The 25626-nt window shown below is 60.4% G+C and overlaps 1 protein-coding gene across 1 annotated transcript; it reads left to right on the top strand.

Annotated features, from left to right (window-relative positions):
- On the top strand, positions 1-24667 carry LOC119111422 (glycerol-3-phosphate acyltransferase 1, mitochondrial). Its single transcript, XM_037235234.1, has 15 exons — positions 1-28; positions 252-373; positions 920-1081; positions 1440-1618; positions 4044-4283; positions 4880-5064; positions 5797-6032; positions 6473-6487; positions 6524-6650; positions 7382-7566; positions 9096-9279; positions 9715-9941; positions 10368-10496; positions 11547-11739; positions 24449-24667. Exons 1-15 carry the CDS (start codon positions 1-3, stop codon positions 24619-24621), a joined length of 2385 nt encoding a protein of 794 aa, XP_037091129.1. The 3' UTR covers positions 24622-24667.
- Positions 24668-25626: the final 959 nt, after the last annotated feature.

Raw genomic sequence — 25626 nt, 5'->3', positions numbered from 1 at the left:
ATGCCATTACATGCCCCCCAGCTCCAGGGTAGGAGGTCCACCATCAGTGGCTCCACACACCTCCTTGGATACATGATTTCATACCTGGTGGTCTCAGAGTCTTCTGATGATGCCAGTCCACAGGGAGAGTTACCAGGGCTAACGTCTTCGTGGCTGCATCGGTCCCAGCTGTCTGATCTGACCTGACCTGACATGACCTGACCTGACATGACCTGACCTGACATGACCTGACCGTGCCGGCACCGCCGCAGGTGAGGAGCGGCACCAGCCTGGCCCCTTCAAGGTGACCCCGATGGTGGAGCCGGGCGCGCTGGGCGGCGAGGACCGCCCGTACATGGGCGGCTGCTGCGCCCGCTGCACGCCCCACTCCAAGGTAGGTTGGTTGGACGGCCTGCTCGAGGGCGGCACCGGCTCCGGTGCTGGCTGCTCCAGTCTAGCCTGCAGCGCTAACGGCCGCAGCACGCGACAGGCTGTCATGCGGGAACCGAGGGGAGGGGCTGGGCTCCACCTTTTTAACAAGTTAACATTGGCACTCGGGGCGCTGGCGGGAAAGAGCTAACCGTGTGATCTCGGCGCTAGCGCTCCGTGGCGCCGAAGTCGCGGCCGGACTCGGCGGCGCACGCTATCGCCAGCACGCGGGCCGCTGCGCAACCTGGCTACTGGACGGGGGCGAGGCAAATGTCCTCCCGCCCCCTCTCCCCAACACTCCTCCGCCGGGCTTGACGTGGAGAGCTGACTGCTGTGTCTGGCAGGTCGCGCTAAAAAAAGGTTTGTGGGACCAGGTGCGCGCAGTGAGTAGATCTGCTCTGCGCCCAGTGTCGATTCTTCCCAGTGATCTCGACAATGAAATGCCGATCCAGCGAGCCGTGACGTGCGGTTAGCCCGGTGCCGCTGACCGTTCTCCCGCGCTTGCCGGCAGAAGGCGCACACGGACCCGCAGGTGATGCAGCTGGGCATCCGCAACCTGCTGCTGGTCAGCACCATGGACCGGGACCGCGGCTTTCTGGCGCGCACCTTCTGCTACCTGAGCCACGCGGCGACGCGCGACATCCGCCTGCCGCCGCGGCCCGTCAGCAGCCGGGTGAGAAGAGCAGCGCCGCCGCCGCCGCCACTTACGGACGGGCCGCCGTACAGCCGGACGCGAAGCGGCGCTTCGGTCGCGCCTCACGGCCGCTCTTTCCCCTGCGCTTGCTTCACGTCGAGCTGTTCGTGCTCCGCGAGCTCTGGGACGCATGGCGGTGTGGACAGCTGTCGGCTGTGTCGCCGTGAGACGCCGTTCCCGACCCTTCCCACGTCCTCGGCGCGTTCCGCGGCCCTGTGTCTTCCCACGCCGGACCCCCCCCCCCCCCCCTCCGCTCGCTCTCGGCGCGCGGTCGTCCTTGGTGGCCGCCCTCAGACGCCCGGCACTGGCTCCCCGTGACTCGGGCTGCGGCCGCCAGGCGGTGCTGGAGGCGGACGCCGTGCAGGTGGCGCTGGAGCAGACCCTGGAGCTGACACTGGAGGCCCGCGGCCTGGCTGACGTGCCCGAGGCCGAGCACCACGTGCGTCGTCTGCTGTACGCCCGCGCTGAGAGCCTGCTGTCGACCATGAAGTCCAATATCGGCACTGGGTTCCTCAGGTACGGCCCAACCTCTCCCGAGCTGCATGGTGTTGTACAGGTGACTAGTGCATCGGAACTGTGGCTACGGCGGCGTCGAGCACTGCTGCGAGCTGTGCTTTGTATCCGGGTTCGGCTTTCACCGCTGAGTGGGAACTTAAGGAGTGTTTGTATGCGTGAGTATGTGTGAGTGACTGTGCACAAGTTCCCGTTTTAATGCCCGGATTCCAGCGATGCCGCTCCGCGCTGAAGGTACCAACACCAATTGTCTTCTGACTGGGGGACGAATAGAATTGTCTTATGAATTGTCTTATGACTGTCGTGCGAACAGAGCCCCGAAAGCTAGCGGACATGGCGCCAGCATCGTCATGCTGCTGGATGCAGTTTAGATCAGGATAGCATGCCGCGACTGTGTATTGGATTGAAAAACAAGTGTTTGGCCGTCGCGTCCCTTAGCCTGTCCGCCGCTCACAGCTGTGGTGGCCTTCGGATCGCACGTGCCCGACGAAAACCAGTCGTCCAGAAAACCTTGAGAACCAGAAAAATATAGGGCGCTGATAGAGGCGACACCATATAAATCTGTTTTTACTTTTGAGGTCATTGGTGCCTCCATGTGCTTTTACACGGGAAACTCTAAATCTACCATTCATGTCATCGAACTGCAAAGATGGCCAATGTTTTGATAGTATGCGGGTAGAACAATGTTTTCCAGCGGGATAACTTTGTGCGGCGGAGCTTTTTTCGTTAGGCGTCGTCCGTATTTGCCTCTATTTTTGCCAACTTGCGACAATGAAAAGAGTTTGACTGTCGGTGGAGCGAAGCCAGAGGGTGAGTAGTATGTGAAGAAATATAAATCTTGAGACAGCTAAATAGAAATTTGAAAAATTAAAAACCCTGGAAACTGTTTTCTGACTGGACGAGTAAGCCAGTCAAACGGCCGGTGTGCAGTAGTTTACTGCACAATGGACAATTGACGAACTGTTTACGGAAGGGACGATCGTGAGTCAGGTATCACATGATACCGTAGCAATCAGGAAAGTCACGTTTTAGAAACCTGTAAGGAAGGCAGTCCCGAGGTCTTTGTTCACTATTGGGGCCGATGCCAGAGGTCGATGGTGAACAGTTGGGCCGCGGCCGGATCGATTTACGCTCGGCGCGCCATTGACTCAGCTCACTAGCCCGGGTTTGGATTCAGACCGTCCCGAACCGGTAGCCGTAGGCCGTGACGGGTTCGGCCAGGCTACCAGTTACGAAAGCTTCACATATCTGTGAGGTGCGCCTCCTGCCCTTACATTGTCTACATAAGTGACATCTACAAGGGCCTGTGCTGGTCCCGCTCCACCCCTGCCGGCCATGTCGGATTAGTTGCAACGTAGGGCTGATGCGGAATCATTGCTCTACCAAGATGAAACCTGCGACCAAAGTTTTGATCATCGTCGTGACTTTAGTGTGGAAGTTTGGCTCCGGGGGGGGGGGGAGGGATTTTTGAAACATGCCAGCCAGCTCTGCGAAATTTGGTGACGTACCAGACCTATGGAAAGCCGCACGGCACAGGGTGCGCATACCGGTTGCATAGTTCAATACTGCTCGGTAGAAGGCAATTGACAGGTGTGGCGAGAAGAGCCTTGCGACAGTGTTTTGTAGACCATGCACACTTCGGCATGATTTTAAGTTTGAACAGATTTTCACCAACCTTTTAATGCTACTTTCTTGTAGAGCCCAGTCCTGTCATGTCATCCGTGTGTGTCTCCATTGCAATAACGCCATTGTATGCATCCGCGAAAGGAAAGGATACATGTGCCCGACAGTCTCTCCATTGTTGTTTTCGTTCACAAGGGGAGTATGGTAAACGACAACGAACTTGAGATAATTGGGCCCACCGAAAAGCAGTTCTTGAAAGGAGGACGTAGAGCTGTTTGCTTTTGCTGGGTTGGAATTTTACGCTGTAATAATTCTGCCAACTTCCCAAGCTTCGGCCAAAAGAACGGACGTTGAGAGACCAGAGTTCGTGATAGTGATTTTATCGCGCTACGGTTTAATCATTCGGTGTTCGGATCTGCAGAGACTGAAAGCTCCTATTGTGGATCAAAATGTTTCTACCATCGAGGCAGTACGTTGGATGACAGGTCTAACTCCCATAACCTCGGTACGGCTGACCTGCCCGGGTCTGTCGATGTACTCTTAAAGCAGGGATCACCGCTTCCGACATTGCGATGGGGGCTGGTTACCGTGTGTGACAGCTGTGCCTGCCGCCGGCCGGCGAGCCCGTCCTGTTCGCTGTGACCAGGCCGTTCCCGCTCCGGACGCTCTGGCCAGGCCGTCCCCGGTCGGGCCCATTCTGGACGCTGTGACCGGGCCGTCCCCGGCCGACAGGGCGGCCACCTGGACACTGCGACCAGGCCGTCCCCGCTCCGGACGCTGTGACCAGGCCGTCCTCGGCCGGCAGGGTGGCCACCTGGGCGCTGTTCCACCTGCTGCGCTGCACGCTCAGCTCGGCGCAGGTCCACAAGGGCCAGCTGGAGGCGGTGCGGCGTGCGCAGCAGGCCAGCCCCGGCACGCCTGTCGTCTTCCTGCCGCTGCACAAGTCCCACCTGGACTACGTCCTGCTCAGCTTTGCCCTGACCAACTTCGGCGTGCAGGCGCCGCTGGTGGCGGCCGGCGACAATCTTTGCATACCGCTGTTCGGGTGAGTGCGGCCGTTGCCATCACCGCCGACCCCCCCGGGCCGCGCTGGCTGCGACGCAGCGGTGCGGCGCCCGTGTGACGTCACGCTTGTGCAGCGGCTGATGTGAGCGGCGTGGGACTCCTTCGTCCCGGTGAATCGCGCTGGTGCCAGCGCAAGTGGAGCTAGGTGTTTTCCACGACGTCAAGCAGAGAGACAGTAGTATTAGCCTTATTCATCGCAAAAAACCAGGAGAATGGAGATATAGTTACGTTGATATTTTCGACAACATGCCTTTATGGGAACAATAGCGGAAGTGAATTTTTTTTCTTAAAGTATGATGTTTAAGATAAGACAGTAGTATTGGCCTTATTCCTGGTTTTTCCGAGGGATAAGGCTAATATGACTGTCTTATCTATGTGAACAATGTTCCTCGCTAATGCACCAAGCAACTTACGACGTCAAGCAGTTTGATTGTAGGGAGTCTCCTAACAAATCACACAGCTGGCTCCGGCGGTCCATGAGTTGCGAGAAGGCCATCGACCGGCGTGCAGATGCAATTATTTCTGTTCTAATGCATGATATAGTTGCCGTGTTCAGGGCGGCTTTTGTGCTTTCAGCTGGCTGCTGTCCCGCTTGGGTGCTTTCTACGTGAAGCGCAGGCTGGACGGCGCCGGCCCGAAGGACCTCATTTACCGGGCGATCCTGCAGAGCTACATGGTCGAAGCCCTGGCGCTCGGTCACAACATGGAGTTCTTCATCGAAGGAGGTCGCTCTAGAAACGGCCGACCCAAACGCCCGAAAGGTCGGCTGTTGCTCCCAACATGCCAGATGTATGCAGCTTTGTGGCATATGATTACCGGGCCGTCCAGAGTCGTACCGGGCAGATCGATGGGACCGGCGCTGGATGGTTTATTCGCGTACTGCGAAACCGCCAGTTACCACTGATCCATATTGGTATGATTATGCCCTCGTCTTCCTATGCCCAAATATATTTTGAATAGTATGTTAGTGTATTGCCGTCATATGTTGTTAATATGTATATAAGGTTATAATGTATGACATGCATATGGCATGCTTACACGTATGCTCATATGCTTATTACACTCACACATGTCTCATATATCACAGGTACACACACACGCGCGTTGCCCGTGGTGTTTGGCTGTCATCCTCATGCGTCATGTATCGCTTGCCCGTGGTCGCAGTTTGCGTGCCGTTTGACAGTCGTGTCCCCTGACTGCTGCCCGGTGACTGTGTATTACGCACTTTCGTCTCTGGCTGCCGCCGGCCCGTGGACAGGTGATCCCCTCCCCGGTCCGTGTCTGGAGCTGTGCCGGTACTGCAGCCGGTGGGTCGGTCGTCGCCACTGGGCGCCGCCCCGGGCCAGCGCCCCGCCCGCCCGCTGACCTCGCCCCGCCCGCTGACCTCGCCCAGTCCCCTGGCCCTGCTGACTTCGCTCAGCAGCCCTCTGACGTCGCCCAGCCCGCTGACCCCGCTGACCTCGCCCCGCCCGCTGACCTCGCCCCGCCTGCAGCCGGCCTGCTCAGCGTCGTGGTGCACGCCTTCCACGAGCAGCGCATCGACGACGCGCTGGTGGTGCCCGTCGGCATCAGCTACGAGCGCATCGTCGACGGCAACTTCATCAGCGAGCAGCTGGGCCGGCCCAAGCAGGCCGAGACGCTGGGCGCCGCGCTGTCGGCCATCTGGGCCGTGCTGCGCGGCCGGCACGGCGCCGTGCGGCTCGACCTGGCGCAGCCCTTCAAACTGTCGGTCAGTCGCCCGGCCGGCCGGCAGCTGTCGGCCAGGCTGACTGGCTGATAGGCCGGCGACGCCGACGCCACAGGTTGGCGCTCGGTCTGCGGGGCTGCAGCGCGGTGGGGTGCGGGGAGCTTTCACAGCTCTTATGGCGAAATAGGTGCGTTGTGCATGGTCGCGCGTGCCGTCGTACTGTCAGGCTCTTGTGTGGCGCAGATAGCATGGATGGGTCCCTAAATAGTGGAGTAACATGTGAGACCGGTATGTGGCGTTTGTTGAGGTGGGGTGTTCCTGTCTGTCCTCGGATCGGATTCTCAGCCGGCTTCGGGGTGGCCTCGGCGCGCGCCGGTGGGGACGCCCGGTGTTGTGGCGGCGTGCGGGTGTGACGCTTGCTTCGGTGGGGCGCTCGGTGCCGTAACGGCGTGCGGGTGTGACTCTCGTGACGCATTCGGCAGGAGTTCCTGTCGACGGCGCGCTGCTCGGCGCCGCCGCCGCCGCCGCCGGCCGGAGACGGCGCGCCACTCTCCTCCTCGCCAGAGTCGCGCACCTCCGCCAGCTCGCTGTACGGCCTGGACGTGGTCGACCCGCAGCAGCGCTCGGCCGTCAACGCCTTGGCCGAGCACGTGGTCTACGGTGAGCGCACGGCCGGAGGGCGTGACGTGAGGGGCGGCGGGGTGCGGTCCGGGGCTGGCGAGCACCGGCCAACCGCAGCTAACGGCCTCCACTTTTCTGCTCGATTCCTGTCATATGCCTGTTAAAGTGTTTGCGAGTAAACTTTGGTACGTGTAGCTCAGTCTGCGAGCTATTCGAAGTGGCTTTTCTGTGCTGTTTGCCACGGTATTGCGGCCGGTCTGACTTTCGTGGTCTTCTCTGACCCATGTCCAGTTCGTTTGACCCGCTGTCGTGTGTGACCTCCCCGCCACGTCTGACCCGCTGTCGTGTGTGACCTCCCCGCCACGTCTGACTCGCTGTCGTATGTGACCTCCCCGCCACATCTGACCCACTATGGCGTGTGACCTCCCCGCCACATCTGACCCGCTGTCGTACGTGACCTCCCCGCCACATCTGACCCGCTGTCGTGTGTGACCTCCCCGCCGCATCTGACCCGCTGTCGTGTGTGACCTCCCCGCCACGTCTGACCCGCTGTCGTGTGTGACCTCCCCGCCACGTCTGACTCGCTGTCGTGTGACCTCCCCGCCACGTCTGACTCGCTGTCGTATGTGACCTCCCCGCCGCATCTGACCCGCTGTCGTGTGACCTCCCCGCCACGTCTGACTCGCTATGGTGTGTGACCTCCCCACCACATCTGGCCCGCTGCCTTGTGTGACCTCCCCACCACGTCCGACCGGCTCTTGTTCTGGCAGACGCGGCCCGCTGCTGCGCCGTGATGAGTACGCAGCTGGTGGCACTGCTGCTGCTGCACAGGTTCCGGCAGGGCTGCACACTCTCGGCGCTTACCAACGCCTTCGCCAAGGCGCGTGACGAGCTGCTTCGACGCGGCGTCGACGTCGGCTTCCGGGGCGACGCGCACGACGTTGTGCAGTACGCGGTGAGTGCGACGGGCCACGGTGCCGACAGACCCGGGCCAGCGGGCCACGGCGTCGGCAAGACCTGGACCAGCGGGCCACGGCGTCGGCAGACCCGGGCCAGCGGGCCATGGCGCCGGCAGACCCGGGCCAGCGGGCCACGGCGTCGGCAGACCTGGGCCAGCGGGCCACGGCGTCGGCAGACCTCGGTCAGCGGACCACGGCGTCGGCAGACCTCGGCCAGCGGGCCACGGTGCCGGCAGACCTCGGCCTAGATGGGCTGAGCGGGCTTAGGCCTAGTTTTGCTGGTGATGACCTCGTTATGTCATTTCTCGCCAGTCAATCAAACATAAATTTGCAGGGTATAAATCTTCCACCTATTATCGTGATGACCAGTACGTTACTCTCACCAACATTCAGTTCACATTACGGGCCCATGGGTACAGCAGCACCAGCGAGCCTTCGAGTATGTCAGCATATTCTGAGCATTTATAATTAATGTTTTGAATAGGATGTTCCTCACGAATTTGCTGAGTCCAATGAGCCTTCCAGGCGACAGACGACTCGCCCTGTATATATATATATATATATATATATATATATATATATATATATATATATATATATATATATGTTTAAAAGAAAATGATACCGACCACGTGGCACGAAAATGATGAGATGATAAACGAATGAAGAACATATGATATCGTGCAATATGAATATGCACATGAATGTGTATATATATATATATATATATATATATATTATATATATATGTATATATGTATATATATATATATATATACACATATTAACATTATATTCATATATGAATATGATATCGTGCAAGGGACGGGAATGGTAGTCGTAACCAATCAAAGAGAGCGGGATCGCTGCGATCTCCGGATCGCAGCGGGATCACTTATGTAAATAATGCTGCATGGTTAGGCGCGGAAAATGTCTTTTCAGGGGATGTCGAATCCCGTTGCTGATAATGGTCTGTTGGGGAAATGAAGAGGCCGTTGTTCATGTTTCCGGCAGAGAGGCATTTTCGTTTCAGTCTTGGTCTTGGTCTGGTCTGGGTGTTGGTCTTCTCGGAAAGTTTAGAGATAGATATCCAGACGCCTCGGCTGGAACGGAGATGATGCCATTAGCTGTACGTACCCCAATGCACCATATACTGCGGCACAGTCTACCCTGGCTGACACCATGGTGACGATGTCAGGCCCGCGAAAAGGCTGGAGTTATGCACGGCTAGTGGCCAGTGGCCGACTTCTAGGTATTCCAATCCCATAAAGAAAGCACTTTTTACACAATGGCTTATGGCGTTTAATATAAAATCCTGTGTGTCGATTGAGCGGTGCTGCATCGCCTGGGTCGCGTCGCGTGCTTCCCATTACGTGCCACGTCACCGACCTTGTAAAAGCGGTCGGCTGGCTTGCATGTTTGCTGGTTGCGCATCGGCCCTGCAGTGTCATATGCGACGTTGCGGCTGCAGCTGGTGCCCGGCATACGGCGACGACGACGACTGACCGGGCTGACGCTCCCTCAGATCGGCCTGCTGGGACCGGGCCTGGTAACGCACGAGCGCATGCAGATGGGCGGCGCGGCGGCCGAGGGCCGGCCGCCTCTGGAGGTCACCTTCGTCCGGCCGGTCACCATCCTGCCGAACGTGCTGGAGCTGGCGTACTACGCCAACATGGCCGTCCACTCGCTCTGCCTGGACGCGGTGCTCGGTTAGTGTCGCGCTCCTGCTGTGGGGGCGGCGCCGGCCCTCACCTCACGCCTGGAACAGGCCCCTCAGCAGGCTCTGTGGGACTTGACGCGTAGCTGGCTCAGTCGGCCAGTGATCAGCGCCTTCAGTCACGATGGCCAACAGCGTGGCATCCTCACGCCGGCGGTTGCAGTGGGGTCAGCTGCATTCTGAACGCACCGTCCGCAGCTTGTGCCGTTCAGAGGACCCCTCCGGCCACGTGGCAGCTCAGAGACATCGCAGATTGCACATTGTCTCTGTAGCTATCGTATTCGGTGTTAAAGCAAGTCATTTTCACATCAGGAAATGCTTGACCGTGCTCGCCCGTCTTGGCTGTTGGCAGTGTCTGGGGCAGGCAGTATGTGGCCTGTTCTCCCTGCTGTCGGTATGTCTCCTAACGTGCTGCTCTGTGCGACAGTCTCCGGCCTATTGTCTCTGCTGTCGGTGGACCTGGCGGCGGCGGTGGACCTGGGGCCGAGTCCAGACCTGGAGGTGGGCCGGCACCAGGTGCTGGCCGCCGCCTGCGACCTGGCAGACCTGCTGCGGGACGAGCTGCTGCTGACGCCGCCCTGCAGTCGGTTGGACGACGCGCTGGTGGAGCCGCTCAGCCGTCTGACCAGCGCCGAGGTGCTGGTCGCAGTGGAGGTGGGTGGCGGCTGCGGCTGGGGCGTGGTCGTGTCCGCACTCGCCGCCGCTCAGCCGGTGCAGAGTGCCGCCGCCCGCTGGAGCCGAAGAGTGACCCCCATCAGCCACGATGTGCACTGAGCGCGCGGCAGCGGTCTTGGGCGATGTGACTGCTAGGGCAGGCTGCGAGCGTATGGCCGCGCCTGCTAGCCGGCCCCTGGGGGCTGTGCTATCCACGCCGGGTCATCGTCGCGGCAACGAACCGCGATGTGCGTGCTGGCACGAAGGAGACTGACGAGTGCTTGAGCGTGCGGTGTGGTGTGGACGCAGCGCGGATGTGGCGTCTCCGGCTGGTGGGGCCGCCCGCGGCCCGGTCCGGCTGACGGCGCGACCTGCGCGGCCGCGCCTGGTGCCCCGGAGTGACCTCTGCGCTCTCGCGCCCGGCAGCCGAAGCTGGTGGACGAGTCGGAGGAGTGGGCCAGCCGGGCCTTCAGCCGCTTCAAGGCCCAGGAGCTGCAGACCGACAGCGAGGACGAGGCCGACTGCTTCGGAACGCAGTCGGACACCTTCTGGATGGTGAGTGGTGCTCGGTGGCCCGGCGACCGGCACGGGCGCGGACCAGGGCGCTCCTGCCCACCCTCTGCTCAGAAGCGCGGCCTTCACAGGCGAGCTGGGCGAGTGAGCGGCCTTGGCTTACGAGGTGCCAAATCTGTTGGGATCAGTGCCACGTATAGTCGACACCACCGACCTAGCGATGCATTGCGTATATGTGCTACCCTGGGCGTGAACGTTGTCGTATTTTCGTTTTACGAATCAGGGCGGTAGCTAACGAGTCAATGCCGACTTCGGCTGCACCAGGGTATTGGTGGGATTGACGCGCGAGCCTTCCGAAAAGGTGCATTATGGTCCGCTGGCTGGTGGAACAGCTGGCCTTCCTATAGCCTGGCCATTCGACGGTATGTATTGGATGCGAGGGAAGTGCAATATATCTCAGTTTCTCGCACCATGACTGTACCGTTCAGGGAGCTGCTTTTACACTTGAACGGTCCATTCGGCCTCCGGCCTTTGTGCGCAGATGGAGCTGCCAAGGTTCTGTCTCATCCCGCACACTGCTATAATTGCCGCATCTACGTCAGGTCGACCCGTTGGGCGTGGCCCGCTATCCTGACTCTGGACACCAGAGAGGCTGAACCGACAGTCGGTACAGTGACCGGAGCCTATTCAGACATTTAGAGACTTTAAGGAAAGATGTGATAAATTGAGCTGTGTCGAAAGCGTGCCTTGTGGAAGTCAGGGAAAGTTGCGACACGTAGGGAGGAAGGCGATGAGTAGAAGATAGGCGGATAGCCATACTTGGTAATGGTACAAGTGATTTGTTATCAGTGGCTTAAGATGGTCGTAGTGGCTGCCGGTCGTGCATTTAAATCTAGCGTAATAGGTCGTCTGTTGAACTCAGTAAATCTTAAATTGTCATGCAAACCTCGTTCCTTGGACCGTTCCACGCGGAGCTTGCTAAGGTGCAGCGAAATTGCACACGGACAAACTGGCATTCTGCCTGTTCCCTGTGGCGTTGATTAGCACTATAGCCCGAGCTAACCGCGTGCCTTCTGCTATGTGGCCTGGCAGGTGCAGTTGACGGCCGACACGCTGGAGCACGTGCTGTACCTGCAGTCGATTGTGGCTCCCCTTGTGGACACGTACTACACCACCGCCTGCTGCCTGCATCGCCTGGTGACGCAGGAGCTGGCCGAGGCCGACTTCGTACTGGACGTCCTCTACGAAATAAAGAACAAGCTCATGCTGGGCATGCTGGCGTACGGTGAGTGGCGTCGGGGCGGGCGGGCGGGCTAGCGTTCGAGCGCCGGCCGGCCCGCCGTCGTCGGCCAACTTTGGCGGCTCCTTTCAGCCGACTCTCTCCGTCCATTACCGGGCGGTCGGCGGCTGGGGCGGCCGGCAGCGACGCCGCCGGCCGTGGCCCGCATTGGGAAAACGGTGCCCACACATCGGCGGCCGGCTGCCGTCCTGTGGAGAAGGCGGGTGACTGGTCTGCCGGCTGAAACCGTGGCGGATGCGGCAGTGGTCTGTCCCGGCTGCGGCAGTGGCCTGTCCCGGCTGCGGCAGTTGTTCGGGCGGCTGGTCTGTCCCGGCTGCGGCAGTGGTCTGGCCCGGCTGCGGCAGTGGTCTGTCCCGGCTGCGGCAGTGGTCTGACCCGGCTGCGGCAGTGGTTTCGGGCGGCTGGTCTGTCCCGGCTGCGGCAGTGGTCTGTCCCGGCTGCGGCAGTGGTCTGGCCCGGCTGTAGCAGTGGTCTGGCCCGGCTGCGGTAGTGGTCTGGCCCGGCTGGGGCAGTGGTCTATCCCGGCTGCAGCAGTGGTCTGTCCCGGCTGCGGCAGCGGTCTGACCCGGCTGCGGCAGTGGTTTCGGGCGGCTGGTCTGGCCCGGCTGCGGCAGTGGTGTGGCCCTGCCGTGGCAGTGGTCTGGCCCGGCTGCAGCAGTGGTCTGTCCCTGCCGTGGCAGTGGTCTGTCCCGGCTGCGGCAGTGGTCTGTCCCGGCTGCGGCAGTGGTCTGTCTCGGCTGCGGCAGTGATCTGGCCCGGCTGCGGCAGTGGTCTCGGGGCGTGGTGCCGTGGGCTCCCGCAGCGATTATGCAGTGGAGCAGTTCTGGGGGCCAGCCATCGAGAAGTCCGATCTTAGCGTCGCGGCTGCCGGGCCATGTCGCCATGGGCGAATGGGCTATCGGGCCGATCAAGGGCTCTAGGATTATTTGACGGTGGAAGATATATCCTGGAAGGCCTGTTTCGCAGGCAAGAAATTCAGTGGTTGTATTGCTCAGCCCTATGTTTGGATCTGCTACGCAATTCATCAATGCCTGTCTGGCTTGGACGGAAAAGTCGGAACTAACAAGCGAATTTTATCTGGATCCCCGCCCGTCTTGGCCCTTGCACTACCGACACAGGTGATGTACGTTCCTTGTGCATCACATGCTTTGCTGATCTTAACGCTAGAGAGGTAGTAGATTTATGCAGTTATTTACAGATGGAAAGCGCAATACGTACTTCTTCTCGTCATGATGCGTTTCTCGTCGCATCGTTTGCAACAAGATGGTATGTCTCGTTTGATATGAACGGAAGTCGAGGGCCAACCGTGAAACGTGAAATAGAAAGAGAACTTGCGGCGGACGTAGTAGCGAAGCACTGCCCCGTGATGTCGGGGGCCGGAGAAAATAGCTCGCTCAAAGCATGGTCGAGTTCTTCCACTCTCTTTTGGTTATGTCGATAGCTTAAAAGGCCTTTGGAAAATCGCGCGTGGATAGCGTCCTTTGGCGGTCAGGTCAGTTGTCCTGTGACGTCCAGCTCAGTCGTCCTGTGACGTCCAGATCAGTCGTCCTGCAAAGATCAGCTCAGTTGTCCTGTGGCGGTCAGGTCAGTCGTCCTGCGACGGCCGGATCAGTCGCCCTGTGACGGTCAAGTCAGTCGTTCCGGAGCGATCGTGTCGGCTGCACGGTGTGGACTGGAGGGAGAGTTGCGTGCTGCGTGCGGTGGCCGCTGATGGTCAGCTGACTCAGCAGGCGGCTGGCCGACGGCCCGGCCCCGGCCGTCGCCTCCTCTCTCGGGAGTGATTTGCGCTGCAAACACACCCCGCATCCGTCACCCGTAGCGAAACGGCGCCGAAAAACGCGCGGCACAGGGCAGAAGCAGCGCAGGCTGTGATATTTCCCGGCGGAATAAAACGTGGGACTATGGCCATTTGTAATGTATGCTCCGTGTTGTGAACGAATGCCAGGTGGACTAGGAGCGTTGTTCACTTCAGTTTATAGTATTGATGTATCTATTTAATCCTGGATTGTGCTTTTTGGCTGAGCAGCCTGTCCTTGGTTTTTTGAAACCATGCCATCTGATGTGTCAGGCGTGTGGACCCGTGCCCTCGAGGGCCTGCCAGAATGGCACGTCCTGGTGAACTCCCCCCCCGCCCCCCCCCCCCCCCTCCCCTGTCACCGCCACCGCCACCGCCACCGCCACCGCCACCGCCACCGCCACCGTCACCGGGAGACGGCTAACCTGAGGGGATGCCGCGGGGTATCCGCTCCTGGTATTGTAAGAGACACGACATTTTCAGAGCATAAGGCTGAGGTGATGATGTCTTGAAGTTCGGTCACAGAGGCGATAGCTCACGTGGTTAAGTTCCAGCGAGGTCATGATTGATGCTCCAGTTCGTCAATAATCACAATACAAACGTAATATGTGCCGTAGATAACCGTCAAGCATATCAGCATATTTGCGCGTGCAAGCCATTATTCATTTTAGCATTATGTTAACAACGAAGAGGTCCGCCCTAACGAGGGAAGATGACACTGGTTATGCATTAGAGTTTGTTTTTGTTCTCCAGGGCAGGCATATTGATTTGCTGTTGCAATAGACGCGGGTCAGGCTGAGTTAGGCTGTCAATCGCCTCGGTCGCGAAGACAGAAACGCATGCTAATGGTGTTTGCTTGTACATTCAATGCGAATGGTAATCTCCGTGGCAGAACGGGCTTTGACAGATTCAGTACGTTTGGCAGAACAGGCTTAGTCAATTTACCTGTTAGGCAAATAGACAAAGCGTATTGTGCGGAAGAGTGAAGTTTTCCTGGTGCCTGCGCCGCCGCCTGAGCTCACAGACGCCAGGCGTGGTGTGCTCATGAGGCCGGCTGGCTCGCCGTCCCTTGCCCTTCTACGAACAGCGACATCATTCGCCGAAGGACAGGTAATTACGCGGCGTGTTGGCGTCCGAGGTTGAACGGAGGGATGAGTCCGTTCGCACCTGACGATGTGGGCGCTCACCAGCCGCTGTCTGGTCACGCTGCAGCCGAACCCCACGTTTAGCAAAGGCCATGCGAAATGAGTTTTTAACAGCTGTCTTGTGTATCAGCGAGTTCCTTTTACGCTCCCGGTCTACCCGGTTCGTCTTGAGGCATTTCACCCCGACGCTCTAGCCTGCGCGACTGCAGTGGAAGGATGTCCTGCGAGGACGCCCCGCACCGATGGACGACGCGACATTGTCGGCCCGTGACCGTCTGCTCTCGCTCAGGCGGCGCGACCCCTCCCCGAGGCCCTGGCACGTCATAGGCACATAATCACTTCGCCGAGAGACCGTGAGAGGTCGTGGGCGAGTTCTGCAGTCGGCGTCGTCTGGCGTATTTATCGGCGGGACACCATCTCCCGCTGGAGCTCCCATCTCCGCACAGCGGAAGGCTGCGGTGCCGCCGGATGTCGTCCTCTCCTTTTGTCGGCGTTGGGCTCTCGATATTTCAGCCCTAACGCTCCGCCGCTTTTCATCTCCATGTCACGGGATCGTGGTGCGCCGCTCCGGGCCGGCGGCCTCCCGCTGCGCCCGCCATGGAGCGAGCCCTCTGTCGCCGGGCCGGACGGTGGAGCGGCGCCGACTGCTTCTGGGGGCGGCTGACCTGATCCGGGAGACGGCTGGCCTGACCTGGGGACGGCTGACCCGACCAGGGGACGGCTGACCTGACCCGAAGTGACGGCTGACCCGACCCGAGGGGCGGCTGACCTGACCCGAGGGGCGGCTGACCTGACTCGGGGGACGGCTGACCTGACTCGGGGGACGGCTGACCCGACCCGAGGGACGGCTAACCCGACCCGAGGGATGGCTGATCTGAGCCGGGGGACGGCTGACCTGACTCGGGGGACGGCTGACCCGACCCGAGGGACGGCTGATCTGAGCCGGGGGACGACTGACCCGATCCGACAGACGGCTGACCTGACTCGGGGGACGGCTGACCTGACCCAAGGGGCGGCTGACCTGACCCGGGAGACGGCTGACCCGACCCGACAGGACGGCTGATCTGAGCCGGGGGACGACTGACCCGATCCGACAGACGGCTGACCTGACTCGGGGGACGGCTGACCCGACCCGAGGGACGGCTGATCTGAGCCGGGGGACGACTGACCCGATCCGACAGACGGCTGACCTGACCCGAGAGACGGCTGACCTGACCCGGGGATGGCTGGGCCGACCTAGAGACGTCTGACCTGACCCGAGGGACGGCTGAGTCGATCCGGGGGACGTCTGACCTGACCCGAGGGACGGCTGATCGGACCGAATGACGGCTGACCCGACCTGGCGCCGGCCGATGTTTGACAGCTGTACTCAGCGACAGCCGCTGGCGCCAGTGATGCGGTTTACCTCACGGGATCGTGAGGTACTTGTGAGGTTTACCTCACGGGATCGTGAGGTGATTGTACCTCCGCATCTACGGGCATCAATCGGAGAACGCGATGCCGTAACATGTTTTCGTTGCCAGTTTGTGCGCCAGTTGTTGCGTTAAGATCCAGTTAGGAATAAAAGCCGGTGGTCACAGGTAATGATAACCAGTTAAAGCTACCGGAATGACCTAAATGTAGTTATGCCGATGTTTTGCTAAACCCCGATTCAGAACATTGTTGGTGATTCCATACGGCGCGCTCGACTGGAGCAATGACGCCGGCTGTCGGTGCGCCGTCGAGCCGCAATCAACATTGTAAATGTCCGCAATCAAGTAATCATGCTACTCACGCAAAATTGCTAGGTTGGAAGCATGCCATGTACTTGAATTCGATTGGGCGCTGCATGATCATTTGCAGTCGACATGTTCTAAAACTCCGAACCATCACCGCCACTAGATGTACGCCGTTCGAGAAGTTGTGCATGCCTGTGTATATCTGTATCGAAGGGCAAATGAGTGTTTCACCTGCGCTGCAAACATGACGCGAAACATGACTTCGTTATCTCACTTTGCCAACCGCCCATCCATTGGCATATTGTTGGGCTTCGATATTTGTTCTAATTCAACTTGTTAACAACAAAAAATCCCGGGAATGGGTGCAACGGTTTCGGGTAGTATCCGGTGTCAGTCATCCTGGCCGTTTTCTTACCGCAGCGTTGATGAGTAAAGCCGCGGGTTGAATGGGGTACTCGAATTATCAGTCAGTTTTGAACTAGACCGACCCGGCACAGCTCAGAAGTCACGCTTTGTAGGGGCAAGTATGTTGGCAGACACTGATAACAAGTGCATGCAAGTCTTGGCTGCAGATAGGGCCTTACTTTTAAAGTTGTGCTGTATAGATCGTTGTGGGCATGACAGTAAGTTGTGTGATCATACGAACTTGCAACACTGCAATTTCCTCGCGGTGACATATGATCTGTCCGATTAGCGGGGGACGGTCGAAGTTTAATCGCCAAAAATGCGAATGTGCTTGATCGAGGCTGGCTCCAGATCCGGGCGGCCGGGCGTTGCAGCGGCACGGGACTGGTGTCGGTGGAGGGGGAGCACGGACGAGCGCGTGAGCGACGATGTGGGCCATTGTGTGCAGACGATCACGCCCTCTCGTGCTCAGACCAGGAGTCCGTCCGCCCATTCTCGGACATTTTTAAGGGTCTGATGTCAGATCCCAGCGACCAGGCCATGATGAAGTAGACTGTACGATGCAGACGGTGTGGCCGGCTGCAGCTCACTAACGGGTGACTCCGACCTGTCCGAGCCAAGGGCGTGTCTCTGCGCGACGGCAGGGTGGCCATGGTCACTCGTCCGAAACCGACGTCGGGTGCAGGACGCTACGACGAAAACAAAGAGGACTTGGATCATGAACGTTACAAGGGCCCGTGACCTGCTTTACCAATGTCCGTCCACAGCATTTGCAGTTTCTCGAGGTATTATTCACAGTTGCTAAAGCCGTGTATCATTGCCACCTCAATGATTTCATCGATTAAACTTGTGCCTAGCGAGTCTCATTGCCGGCCAATTTTTCGAGCAATGTATTTTCGAATTGGCTTGCGAATTGCTCATCAGCAAACCTCCGCCTGTTACATTCTCCTGAAATGCCGCCTTTCCAACGTATTAATCAAACTCATTGGCATCGGTTGCTGATGTTTGCTCTATCGGCTTATTTTTTGTAATTGCCTGCAAGATAGCATGCGACACCCTGATGCCTGTGATTGCATAGCTCGTCCCACGCCCCACAAGGAGTCGTGCTGGGCTCTGCGCGGTGCCACGCTCACAAAGCGATGCTGACGCTGGGCTGACCCGGCCGGGAGATAGCTGACGCTCGACTGACCCAGTTCTGGGGAACGGCTGGCGTTCGGCTGATCCGGCCGGGAGACAGCTGCCGCTCGGCTGACCCAGTTCAGGGGGCAACTGACGTTCGACTGACTCGGCCGGGAGGCAGCTGACGCTCGGCTGATCCGGCTCGGGGGTAACTGACGCTCGGCTGACCCAGTTAGGGGGCAACTGACGGTCGGTTGACGCGGTTCTGGGGAACGCCTGACGCTCGGCTGGCCCAGTTCGGGGGGTGACTGTTGACGTACTCCTCTGCCGGGCCTGGCTGCCCCCCGAGCCTCAGGTGTTGTTGCCGGCTGGTCACGGCGCACTCCAGTCACGTCCGCCGGCCGAGACGTATTGAGCCCGGGCGCCAGTTGGCGTGTGGGGCCGCCGCCCATTCAGAGGGTGGGCCTGGCCAGCGTGTCCGGCCGGTGATGCGTGCGTGCGAGGCGCAGATATTGGCCGAGTGATTGTGGTCCGACGTGTGGACAGAGCGGCCCATTTGTCGGCTTTGCCGGCCACCGATCTGGCCGAGATGGACTGGCTCGGCCTCATCGACGGGTGGTGTGAGCCGCCCGCAGACCGCGGCCGGTCGCCCGCGGTGACGCCCTGGTGGCCGGCCGGTGACGCTCTGGTGACCAACTGGTGGCGCCCAGGTGGCCGGCCGGTGGTCCTCTGGTGACCAACTGGTGACGCTCTGGTGGCCGGCCGGTTACCCTCTGGTGACCCGCCGGTGGTCCTTTTGGTGACCGGTCGGTGACCCTCTAGTGACCAACTGATGACGCCCTGGTGGCCGGCCGGTGACCCTCTGGTGACCCGCCGGTGGCCCTTTGGTGAGCGGTCGGTGACCGCTCGATGACGGGCCCTGCTGTCCCGGCAAGCTGCTGGGCTGGTCGCTAGCGTCTGCGGGCCGGGCGTTCGTTTCCTTGTGATCCCCTAATCCACGCCTCATGCTGCCGGTGGTGCTCAGCCCGCCTGCTGGTCGGCCGCCCTACCGATGGTTCCCGGACGGCCGGGACCGTCGGGAGGCCGGCGTCCAGCTGGTGGCGCGCCGCCGCGCCCGGCAGGCCGGCCGCTCTCCGCCGACTCGTCCGGCTCGAGTTACGTGCGCCGCCGGTGATTATGGTGCGGCGCTGTGCCAGGCTGCGGTCGTGGCCCGGGCTGGAGTGGCCGACTGGGGACGGACCAGACTCAACCGTCGCCCTGCGTGACGCACAGCGCGGGCCGTCGGCGGCCGGCACTGCAGCAGCTCTCAGAACAAACACGTCCAGTCAGGCTCTGCCGCGGACTGCCTTGGGACCTGTGTGTCGTGCATTGGGCCGTGTACTCCTCTTATCGAGCTCGCTGAGCTGTGGTGGCAGTGTGTGTTCGCTGCGCCCTCGGACCGGCCGCCGACCGTCTGCTCGCCGCGTCGTCGGACCGGCCGCCTTTGGGCCGTGTCGGGCCCGTCGGTGTCGTGTCTCATGGCGCAGGTGGGCTCGCGCCCGGACGCCCTCCATTTGGTCGTCACTTGACAGCCTTGCGGATGACATTGGCGGCGTGGTCAGCGCGTCGCGTGCGCCGCCGCCGTCTCCCTGATGAATCCGAGCCGGACCGGTCGCCGGGAGCGGCCCTGTTTGCGCCGTGTGGCTCTAATTGACCGGAGATTGGTCGTCTCGCCGCCCGCCTCGGGCGGCGTCGGCCGGTGGCGCCCGCCGCAGTCGTGCTGGCAGGGCCCTCCTGTGGCCGGCGCCGGCGCGCTGTCCGGCTGTCGACCTGTCGTCTGCTCGGGCGGCGCTGTCCAGGGTCTCGGCGTGACGCGGGGCCGGGGCTCTGGGCGACATTGGCTGTCAGGCTGTCTCGGGGCGTTGCCTACAGTGAAGCCCATGGCCAGCCACCAGTTTGCTGGATGGTGGGGGATGAATGATGTGTGGTGGGTCAGTAGCGGGTTGCGATGCATTTGGTAGTTTTCAGCGGCATTTGCGAAGTAGCTTTCCCCCCCCCCCCCCTCCCAACCGTCCACCCGCCCGACCCAAGCATGTACATACCGCTGAGGGTCATCCACCGCGGGTCACCACAGGGCCGGGAGCCGCGCTCCAGTCGTATCCGCCGTCCCGCGTGGTGGGCCGGCCTGTATGACCCGGAGCGCCGCCCCCGCCGGCCGCGTGCCCTGGGGTGACGCGCGCCGTTCCACCGGTCGGACGGCGGCCAGCTGGCGGCGGGGCCGGCCTCCGGACGCGGGGGTCGCCGGGCCGCGGGCCGCCGGCGCCAGGCGCCCTTTGAGCGCCACCGGTCCGTGCACGGCCGTCCAGCCGGCCGGAAGGAATTAATGCGCCGTCGGCCAGCGCCAACGCCGCTCGAGCCACGTGCGCATTGTTAGAGGGGCGGCGCTGGCGGCCGCGGCACGGCGCCACGGCCGACCCCCGCTAGTGGACGCCCGGACTTGTCCATAGGGCCGCCACGCGTGACCGCGCTCGGCCCCGACTGGCCCCGTGTAGGCCCAGACGACACTCGGACGGGCTCCGTGTAGGCACAGGTGACACTCGGACGGGCTCCGTGCAGGTGCAGGTGACGATCGAACGGTTTGCTTGTGGTGACTCAGCTGCTTCGTCTTCCGCCTCAAATGACTGTGTGTTGCACTTAGGCTGGGCCACACAACGGAAGCCTTTGTTTCTCCTGGCGGGCCTGCGTGCTCCAGTGAGTGGCAGATGCGGCAAATGGCTCACGGTCGAGCATATTTTGGTGTTTTGCCGTTGATGCGATGGAGCAAGAGGACGATACTTTTTTGGCAGCGACTCTGTACAGTCGGTAGGGGAAACTCCATGCTGCGATGTGCAACGTCTCATAACATTTTTAGTCAGCATTGACTTCAGCGTGATTTACGTGCGTCTAGTCTAGGTATCATTGTCCACGTATACCCTACGCGTGCAGTAGCATTCACACATAAAGGTGTCCAATCGTGACTTAGTGTTTTTCGTTGTTGGACTCAAAAGGAAAAAGTTGTTCACCTAAGTTCGGCCTTTTAAGGGCTGTAGTTATTTGCTAGAGCACGCATTTCTTCAGCTCCGATATAGGGCTATCCACAAACTACATTACACATGGAGGCGGGGTCGGTTTTTTGGTCGCGCATAATGGAAACGTAACGAGAGGAAGAACAGCGTGTACAGCGTTACCGTGCACTTAGGCTTGGCTACAAATGAAGGTCACTTCTTCCCAAATCTACTTCATCGGCTTATTCATGAAATGGCCACAGTTCTGTACGGCTGTAGTTGCCCTCATGGCGTGCATATAGTTCTTATAATTAGTGACAAAGTTCAAGATGTCTCGAAGGCCTATGCGGTTGCTTTGCCACCCATCGCTGAGACCAGGTGGGTAAAGGAGTAGACGTCGTGCCTAGTATGCAACTTCCGTCGTGTTTGTGACCGCCGTGATCATGGAACGTAGTCATGCGGTTCGTAGGCTACACGTCGTTCTGGCAGCTTTACCCACAGACTGACGAGTAATTATTATACACTTCCCCACTACGTGCTTACGTGCCATTCATAATTGTTCGCAACACACTTAATTTTTCGTGGCCATAAGATAACTGTTGAATGCCTCTAGCTGCCGGTAGAGTCATTGGAAGAATGTGTCCGTTATTTAGATACTTGCAATGTTTTGTCTTCTTTTTAGATATTTGAATGGAGTGAAGACGGTTAAATTTTTGATTCAGCTCTTTTTACGATGTACAATTGTTAACAGTAAGATAGAACGGCTTGAATCAAAGATTGACTCGACTCCTTTTTTAAGCACCTCAAATGTGAGTGATCGTTCGCTCCCAAAACATTCGAGTCATAATGACTCGAACCGCGCGTGGCTGCATGGGGCGCACGTTCACAGCCGACACCCGGACCCAGCCTGATCTCCAGTGACGCATGGACCAGCTGTGTGAAGGCTGAGGTGATGCTGTGCGGCGTGTTGTGCCTCCCATCCTCCAGGAGACGCGCCGTAATTCGCCACGGTTACCTGCGCCGCACTTCAAATGACAGTAAACTTGGTCTGTTTTTCTCAAAACATGTCCGACTGCAATGTCATAAAGCGGGCTTATCTGGGCGGCCAGGCGGGCGCGCCGTCTGCGGCTGCGGTCGGGGCGCGCACCGCCGCCGCTGTCGGCCCGGCCCGCCCGGCCCGCCCACGTCGGGCGCCGCCGCTGAACCGCTCGTCCCGGGCCGCGGCCGGACCAAAATCGAGCGCGCTCGCGGCGCGTCGATCGGCGCCCGCTCTCTCTCCGGCGTCCCGACACGGCGTCGGAGAGAGCACCGGGTCAGAGCAGGAGCGGACGGGGCACCGGCGGGCGGAGCCGACGGCATCCAGCGGCTCTCCTGCCTCGGGGAGGCGACGGATAGGCCGGGAAGAGACGAGCGGGTATAAGGGAACAATGCCGGCCGAGGACGGGAAAGACCACATATGTACGAGGAAATGGGGAAAGCAATGAGGGATAAAGTGCTGCTGAGCCGACCACGGCGCGTGTCTCAGGGCGACCAGCCCCGGCGGATGACAGATGCCGCCGGTATCCAAGCGGCACTGCTCGGAGGAAATCTCGGAGCTGACACATCCCTCTGTTTGGCGCAGCCTGCCTACCGCCGGAACGTTCCAGCAGCCTCCATGACCCGAGCTCCACCTGCCGAGCACCGTCGCCTCTCCAAGCCTCTAATTGTGGGCGCACCCGTCGCTGGTCGGGCGCACCCGTCCTTGGTTAAATGGTGTCGACTCCACCCTCGCCCTGTCCCCAGGCATCAAGGGTCAATATCTGCGGGTCTGGGGATCCGGGCCGCCGGTCGCGCGGAGCCGCGCCGTTCTCAGGCCATCTAGTGCGTTGCCGTGTCGCGTTTCCTGTCTGGCAGGAGACGCTGCTGCGCGTGGCGCCGAATGGGGCGCCAGGCGTATCAGGGGTGGTCGGCCTGACGCTGCAGTAATGGGCCGGCTGTGAGGATGGCTGTGGCCCGTCCTCGGGGGTGTGCTGACTGTGAGGACGGCTGTGGTCCGTCCTCGGGAGTGTGCTGACTGTGGGGACGGCTGTGGTCCGTCCTCGGGAGTGTGCTGACTGTGAGGACGGCTGCGACCCGTCCTCGGGAGTGTGCCGGCTGTGGGGACGGCTGTGGTTCGTCCTCGGAGGAGTGTGTTGACGGCGAGGACGACTGTCGTCTGTCTTCGGAGTGTGTTGACGGTGAGAATGGCTGTCGTCTGTCCTCGGAGGAGTGTGTTGACGGTGAGGACGACTGTCGTCCGTCCTCGGAGTGTGCTGACTGAGAACGGCTGCGGTCCGTCCTCAGATGTGCCGGGACCAGCTGTCGTCCGCACTCAATGTTTGGCTCTCACTGCAGGGCGCTGCTGGTGAGCCGCTTTCCGCCCTGCTTGGTTAGCTTTCTTGAGGTGTCCGCCGTCCGTCTCTGGGGGTTTTGGCCGTTACTGTCCGCATCTTGAGATGTTGGCCGTTACTGTCCGCCTCTGGGGGTGCCCGCCGTCTATTTCGGGAGGTGTTCGCCGTTGCCTTCCGTCTCTGGAGGTGTCCGCCGTTGCCGTCCGTCTCTGGAGGGCGATGCTCATTGCTGAGTCCCGCTGTCAGGTGTAGTGTCTTCCGTCCGGTGAACCAGTGCTGTGACGTATGCGACGCTGGCTATGTGCTTACTGCCATCACGATCTGAACAACCAGTTTTGGCAGCTGTGATGTTTTGTGTGTGTAGAGCTGGTGGGGAGGACTTGTTTGAAAGACGTACCGGTACGTAGTGTTCCTGCAGTGTCTTTGTCTGCAGGGTCTCTGGTAGCGGCATGTGTGGTAGCAGCCAGGCCCGGGCCGGCACTAGCTGTTAATGATAACGGACCGAGGCCGGGTATGCCATAGTCATTCTATCTGACAATTGCCTAGTCCACTATTCCTTCCTTACGTAACCCAAGGCGTCCCCATGCGCCAGAGCTCTAACGGGATTGCGAGGCCTTTTGCATGGTTTGTGCATGGATTCACACGGCAGTATTCCAGATAACTTACTCAGTCGCATAGTAAGGTGATTTCACGTTGAGTTCCATTCAAACCGCTTTTCGTTATGACAGTTAATCCTGTGTACATTTAGTCGGTTTCAACTTTTGGAGACCAGTCCAAAGTTTTGTAGCTGTGGTTCTGACTGGTTTAGTAATGTTATGGATGCAGCCAGCACAGCACATGGATCAGTATTAAGTGAATGCTCTTTCGAAAGCTCAGGTCTACCTGGTTTCAAAACGGTATTGAAATCAAGCGTGCTGCCTCTGGCGGGATGGGTGTCGTGTTGAGGAAGGTACCCGTCGCCGCCACCGGATCTGACTAGGGACTTACAAGGAGGGCGACTATCGAGTGTGACCATTGCATTGAGCAGCGGCACCTTGCCCGATACTTTGCTCGTGCCCCAGAGCAACGCCGAGCTGACCTGACCCGACCTCACCTGACCTGACCCTTTCTCCCTCGACAGGTGAGAGCCTGTCGGCCGAGTCGATCCGCGGCGCGCTGCACACCTTCCAGCGCTGGGGCGTGCTGGAGGCGCACGAACAGGACGGCCTGCGCCTGCTGTACCTGAGCGCCGCCTACGACGCCGAGCCGGCCGTCAGCGAGCTCGTCTCGCGCATCGCCGCGTTCAAGAAGTGACGGCCGGAGCGGCGGCGCCGCCGGGGGAGGCGGCTGCGGCGCCGTCCAGCGAGCGGCGTCCGACGTGTGACGTGCGGCCGCGCCGCCCGTCGGCCCCGGGGACCGGCAGCGGCTCGCCGCCGCTCGCTGACAGGCGGCGACGCGGCCGCCGCGGCCAGCAGCGCCTCCTGGCCGGCTGGCCGCCCGGCGGGCCGAGTCACCGAGCCGGAGCCGGAGCCGGAATCGGAGTCGGAGTCGGAGTCGGAGTCGGAGTCGGAGTCGGAGTCGGAACTGGTGCGAAGCAGCTAGCCGCCGCTGGGGGCCGCGAGTGCGGCTTCAGATGCTCAGTGAGTGTGGCCGCTAGGAGCCGCAGGGCGGGTGCCCACTAGCGGAGATGGCGGGATATGAGCGACGCGTGCCAGCCTGGGCGTCGGCGCTGATTGTCCTCAGGCAGTGGCGCGTGGCGATGTGTTGCGGTAGTGGTCCGAGGTCGGTCACAGGGACTGTGGCCTAGAACCGAGTCATGCAGTAGTCGCCATCTCGGCCGTTATTGCCTTGATGGCCGATGCCGTGATGACGCGTTGTCCAGACGTAGCCAAGCCAGTCTTTCCCCACCAACCAACGTTGCAATACATGGGTGCGTGACGACGCCGTCGTTAAACTGAGCGCGTGCGTAGTGTGAGTGCTGTGCCTGTGCCTGTGCTGCGATTAGATGAAATGCTGGCCGGCTCGCCGCCAGTCTGCGTGTGCGGACCAGTCGCAGTCTGTCCGGCGGTTGGGAGGAGCGGGAGGGGAGTGAGCGTCTGTCGGCGGCAGGGCGCGGATCGCGTCTGGTCAGCTCTCGCGCCGCGATCGCCGACGCCGCGCTGCTCCCCGTCCGGCTATCTCCCCAGCCGAGGGCGTCACCCGTCTGCGCCGCCATTGTCCGACGCCGCGACGGCACCCCTTGACATGTCCTACGTAAGGGATTCTCGGCCGTGCCGGGTCGGTCTGGCCGCTCGGCCCGCCGCTCTGCCGCTGTCGTCG

This window comes from Pollicipes pollicipes, unplaced genomic scaffold (assembly GCF_011947565.3).
Source record: "Pollicipes pollicipes isolate AB1234 unplaced genomic scaffold, Ppol_2.1 Scaffold_7261;HRSCAF=8764_pilon_pilon_pilon, whole genome shotgun sequence".
Classification (NCBI taxonomy): Eukaryota; Metazoa; Arthropoda; class Thecostraca; order Pollicipedomorpha; family Pollicipedidae; genus Pollicipes; species Pollicipes pollicipes.
Note: the sequence above shows the minus strand (reverse complement) of the source record. Positions and strands in the feature narration are given on the sequence as shown.